Here is a 5,645-nt window from a genome sequence, read left to right as displayed (position 1 = left end):
CATTTCAGTTTTGTTCTACTTCTTTGTTGACACTGACTGCTTACGGGACTATACCAGAATGTCAGTTCCCTCTAGCTGAATGCTGTGGTGTATCACACTGAGCTTTTTAGATACCGATTTCAACAGTAGGTCAAAGTTTGCTGGGAAGAGTCAATATTGTAGTACACAGAAAAAAAAAGTTAATGCACATTTGTATGTTTACATTAAATTTATTTTTGTAGCAATGTGTTTGTTTACATGTAAACAGAACGTTCACATTTGCATGTCCATTTTTACATTTCTTACATATAAAGTCAAATAGTGAACAGAACATTTGGCACAAAGTGACATCCATGCAAAATAAAATAAAAAGTTTAAAAAGCAACAATGAAAACCTGAGATAGTTCTGTAAAAAAAAAAATATATAAAAAAAAATGTACCTCCTCATGTCACGCTACAAGTTCCCCTCTTCTTGGTGGACATCCTGTCGCCCTTGTTGGTCTGGACAGAGATTTTTGTCAACATCACATATCTTGTCTAATAATATAATCCAGTTCCCCTGGGCCCAGACGTCAATATCAACGTCTATTCCACGTTGGTTCAATGTAATTTCATTGAAATGACATGGAAACAACGTTGTTCAACCAGTGTTTCAAATAAGCTAGCAAGTTTACCTCAATTACCTCGTTAGACTCTTGTATTGCCCTTGATCATGATTTTCAGTTCCATTACATTACACAGAAGAGAAATTGGACGAAGGCGTCTTCTGAATGGGGAAGTATTGTTAATTAAGAGCCACAATGCTCGGTCTGAACATTAACAAGCATTGCTTGCGATTAGGGTTTGGAAACAGTAGGACCTTATCTTTCATATCTGCATCTTTTAAAAACATTTTTTTATTACAAAAGGTTCATTTGATACACACATTAACATTTTGTTGTTGCAAATATATTTTCAGATTTTGGTTTGCGCAAATGTGTAACCTAGTCCTAACCCTTTCGCGACTGCTCTCCTCTAATGTCCTTTCCCAGCCTCCGTACTTTCTGCTGGCCCCGCCCCTTTGTTGCTTCTTCTCGAAAGCGTACAGGCCGCTCTTTGAAAAGCTAGTTAGATAGCTAACTAGAAGACTATTGAACACTTCGAAAGGGAAACATAAAACTTGAGTTGGTGAGTAAAGCATTAGATATCTAACAATGGTCATAACGGGTCGCCCAGACGTCGTTATTAGTCGTTAGGTTTGCATAACCACTAGCTAGCTATCTGCTCTTCAGACCAGCTGCTGTTTAGCTTAGTAGCTAGCTAGCTAATAGCTCCTACTAACCCATTTGAAGCTGTGCTCAAACTCAGTCGATACACAAATACAAGTATTGTTTTCTGACTGGTAACTACACGCAGATCGATTTTAGCTGTATAGAATAGCTATGTTAGTTAGCTTGTTAGCTATGTTAGTTAGCTTGTTAGCTAGCGGAATTATGCTTCCAGGTTGGATCCTTCAAAATAAAAGCCGTCATAGGAATATTTAAATTAATTAATGGTCACCTGATATTGTTCTATTTAGTAAAAACAAATGTTTTATCAAATGAATGATAGAAAATGTAACGAGTTGACACACTTGACAGCAATGGAATCTGACTATACATGTAGATATTGGATGGTACAGAGTGTTTTTGTATTACACCACATCCTCCTATCTACACAGGTGACCTCACAAGGAATTCCCCTCCTGCTCTGGTGGGAGGAAGAAGATCCAGTGTCATGACAACTCAGAACCTGGAATAACTTGTCTTGGTCGGAGACTCACAAAAGCAGCACTTCCTGAAACTCCCAGTGTGGGAGGAGAGATCTAGGAGACCTTTGAATCCATATGAAAGGAAAGACACCTCACCCTATTTTTTTGTTGTTGACCAAGACACATTGTAACTCATCAGAATAGGATAATTTAAGAATCTTCTGGGACAAAATGGATCGAGAGAAGGGATTGTTGATGGATGAAATCGAAAAGGGTTTATGGAATTTAACCGAGGACAATCTGCGTTACCTTTGTGAACGTCATGGACACTGTGGGAAAGATGGCTTCAGGGTTAAAGGAATGGATCACCGCTCGTTGCGGCGTAAAATCCTGGAGGAAATGTGGGACAATACGGATTCAATGAAATCAGAGGAGCAGGGAATATCTTGGTTAGTCCAACTGAAAGAGGACATCAGGAGGATACAGGAGGAGGGTAGCAGTGCTGCTGATGATGATGATGCTGTAGACTGTGACGAAGAATGGAACGGAGAGGGCGGGGTTCAGTTACCTAGCAATGGGTTGGAGGTGGAGCCCATGAGTTCCAGCCAATCTGATGATGATGGCGATGTAGACTGTGATGAAGAAAGGGACGAGGAGGTCAGGGATTGGATGGCTAGCGATGGGCTGGAGGTGGAGTTGTCTCCAGAGAGACACACACCAGAGCAGAGAGTGAGAGAGGTGAGTACTTGATTTCCCAGTCTTACATTTTGTTTCGCAGGTCTTTCCTTGATTCCTTGACCTCCCTTTATAAAAAAGATCTGATGTTCCTCCTCTTGGTCTTTCTCCACATCTGGGGTGTAATCATTATTCCAAACAGTTGTAAAAAGTTTTACAACGGGGGGTGTTTTATATAAGACAAAGTCGGGTAGGTCCCTCCCCGTTTTCATTCCGTTGACTTCTGTTTGTGTTCTTGTGAATACACCCCTGATGCTCCTCCTCTTGGCCTTTTCTCATGCAATGGATTTTGAGAAGTAGTTTGAATAATTGAGGAGGAATCGAGGAGAGACTTGGCGGGTAGGAGATGGTGTCCCAACCTGTTTCATTTGGTATTTTTACCGTTTCCAGGACAAGCCTCCCCGGCCCCCCGCCACCCCCTCGAAGTCCCCGGGTCGTGTGTCCCGCGGCAGCGCCCTACTGCGCTGTCTGAAGAAGAGGGTGTCTGTGCAGCTTGACGACAGCAAGACAACTCGCACAGGAGAGAAATCTCACAGCCCGTCTAGCGCTAAACGATGCAAGAAAAGTCTCCCGGGAGACAGGCCAAGCTCCCATATCTGTGATGACTGTGGGAAGAATTTAGGAAGTCAAAAAAGCCTGAAAAGCCACATGCGCGTTCATACCGAAGACAAACCTCACGAGTGCTCCGAGTGTGGGGAGACGTTCCGTCTGTTAAGAAGCCTTAAAAAACATCAGAAACTTCACACTGGTGAGGTTAGAGGGACGAAGAAAGTCAAAGTCCCTCATCCGTGTCCTCACTGCGGGACGATGCTAGCGTCGAAGAAAGAATTAAAGGATCATCTGAGAATCCGCCACACTGAGAAAACTCAGCTCTGCTCTGAATGTGGCAAGAGATTCTCTAGCACCTACGCCCTGAGGAAACACCAGAGACTACACACTGGGGAGCAGCTCCACCTCTGCCCTGACTGTGGGAAGACCTTCTATACTCAGGCACACTTGATATCTCACCAGAGGGTCCATGCTGAACACAGGGAAAGGCCGCATGTGTGTCCCGTCTGTGGGAGGGGCTTTACAGCAGCTTCGTCCTTGAAGTCACATCAGAGTATTCACACCGGAGAGAAACCTTACCTCTGCTCTGAATGCGGGAAGAGTTTCAGAACATTAGGACACTTCACAACACACCAGAAGCAGCATGTCGAAGCAAAGCCATCTTTCCCTTGCCCTGTTTGCAATCAGTGTCTCTCAACAAAGCGCAACCTGATATTTCACCAGAGAATGCACACGGGAGAGAAGCCTTACCATTGCTCTCAGTGTGACCGGCGCTTTGTTAATGAGCAGAAATTGAAAAGTCATCAGCGTGTACACACTGGAGAGAAGCCCTACCTTTGCTCCCAGTGTGGGAAAAGTTTTGCTCTTTCACAGAATCTTAAAAAGCATCTCAGGGTGCATTCAGGTGAGAGACGTTACAGATGTACCTATTGTGTAAAGAGTTTCATTTCTTCATCTGGTCTGAAATCACACCTGCAAACGCACACTGGAGTGAAACCCTGCCACTGCCCTGAATGTGGGAAAGGTTTCTCAGAGAAGAGAGCTCTGAAGAATCACATGCTCACACACGGGAGAGAAACCGCTCCAACGTTCCAATGTCTGTGAGAATGTAACTCGGCACCCGGAGATACACGCTGGGGTTGAAGAGCATAAATAACTGCCATTAGAATGAGTCGCTCTGGATAAGAGCGTCTGCTAAATTACTAAAACGTTTTAAAATAAAACTTAGATATTGTACACGGCTGCCTTCCCGACTCCCACGTGATAGACTGTCTGATTTTCTCTGAAAAGACTTACCAAGAAACTACCATTAACTAGTTATTTTGTGTCTGGGTGTTCTGTTTATGAATTGTCTGCTTGCTTTGAACTGTTCTATCTAGCCTGAATCCATAACCTGTTTTGTGCGAATATGTGTGTGTATATATAAATGTATATATGACTCCCATTTTGGCATGTATTTAGCAGTGTAAGGTGCAGTTACCAATGTGGACACAAAAAGGACACCACTTGCCTGTTTAATGTTGTGAGGTTGCTTCACTTGTCTTCTACTATGGTTGGCTCGCGCTATGGCCGTTTTAGAAGAGGTCTGCCAAGACAACTGTACACATCTGAACGAAGCAACTAGATAAATACATTATGACATCTTATTCACGAGGTAACGAACACGCCTGCACTGATCTGCCTCGTATCTTTTGCATAGTCATGGGATTGATCAAAAGGACTCCGCCTACAATGGGCTGTTATAATTTTCAAAAATAATACTGAAGTGAAGTACATTTATTTGTCAAAACAGGCTGATTTAATAAGCCTGTGGGGGGGGTAGTCTGCCATTGTAAATAAGAATTTGTTTGTTAACTGACTTGCCTAGTTAAATATTTATATATGTTATTTAACTAGGCAAGTCGTGGTGCTCCCTGTGCACATTGAGTGCGAGTGTGCATGTGAGTTGGCCCCCGTGAAAAGGATGCAACCCGGAGATATACAGTGCAACAGGTAACCGAGCGGTTAAGAGCGGTTAACCGAAAGGTCACTGGTTCGAATCCTTGAGACGAATAGGTGAAAATCTGCCCTTGAGCAAGGCACTTAACTCTAAATGCTCCTGTAAATCGCTCTAGATAAGAGCGTCTGCTAAATGTTTTATATAGACTGTCCACAAGTCAGCGTTTTGCGAACGTGAGTAGGTTACGTTGAAAACAGTTTTCCATTTTGGATGCGGTCTCCAGTTAATTTCTAGGCCGAGGCTAGGAATATAAAGTGTTCTCCCCTGCCTCCGTCCCTCTCCTTTAGATTGTCTCCAGTTAATTTCTAGGCCGAGGCTAGGAATATAAAGTGTTCTCCCCCTGCCTCCGTTTCCCGAGGCTAGGAATATGTCTCCCCCTTCCGTTTCTAGGCCGAGGCTAGGAATATAAAGTGTTCTCCCCCTGCCTCCGTTTCTAGGCCGAGGCTAGGAATATAAAGTGTTCTCCCCTGCCTCCGTCCCTCTCCTTTAGATTGTCTCCAGTTAATTTCTAGGCCGAGGCTAGGAATATAAAGTGTTCTCCCCTGCCTCCGTCCCTCTCCTTTAGATTGTCTCCAGTTAATTTATAGGCCGAGGCTAGTAATATAAAGTGTTCTCCCCCGCCTCCGTCCCTCTCCTTTAGATTGTCTCCAGTTA

At 43.6% G+C, this 5,645-nt stretch overlaps 1 protein-coding gene across 1 annotated transcript; it reads left to right on the top strand.

The window, feature by feature from the left end:
* The first annotated feature begins 978 nt into the window (after positions 1–978).
* On the top strand, positions 979–5,335 carry LOC118379847 (gastrula zinc finger protein XlCGF26.1-like). Its single transcript, XM_035766851.2, has 3 exons — positions 979–1,146; positions 1,679–2,446; positions 2,834–5,335. The coding sequence occupies exons 2-3, from the start codon at positions 1,940–1,942 to the stop codon at positions 4,094–4,096; spliced, it is 1,770 nt and encodes a 589-aa protein (XP_035622744.2). The 5' UTR covers positions 979–1,146; positions 1,679–1,939; the 3' UTR covers positions 4,097–5,335.
* The last annotated feature ends 310 nt before the right edge of the window (positions 5,336–5,645 follow it).

The sequence above is a fragment of the Oncorhynchus keta genome, unplaced genomic scaffold, assembly GCF_023373465.1.
Source record: "Oncorhynchus keta strain PuntledgeMale-10-30-2019 unplaced genomic scaffold, Oket_V2 Un_contig_16909_pilon_pilon, whole genome shotgun sequence".
Lineage (NCBI taxonomy): Eukaryota > Metazoa > Chordata > Actinopteri > Salmoniformes > Salmonidae > Oncorhynchus > Oncorhynchus keta.
This window is presented reverse-complemented; position numbering and strand designations above follow the sequence as displayed.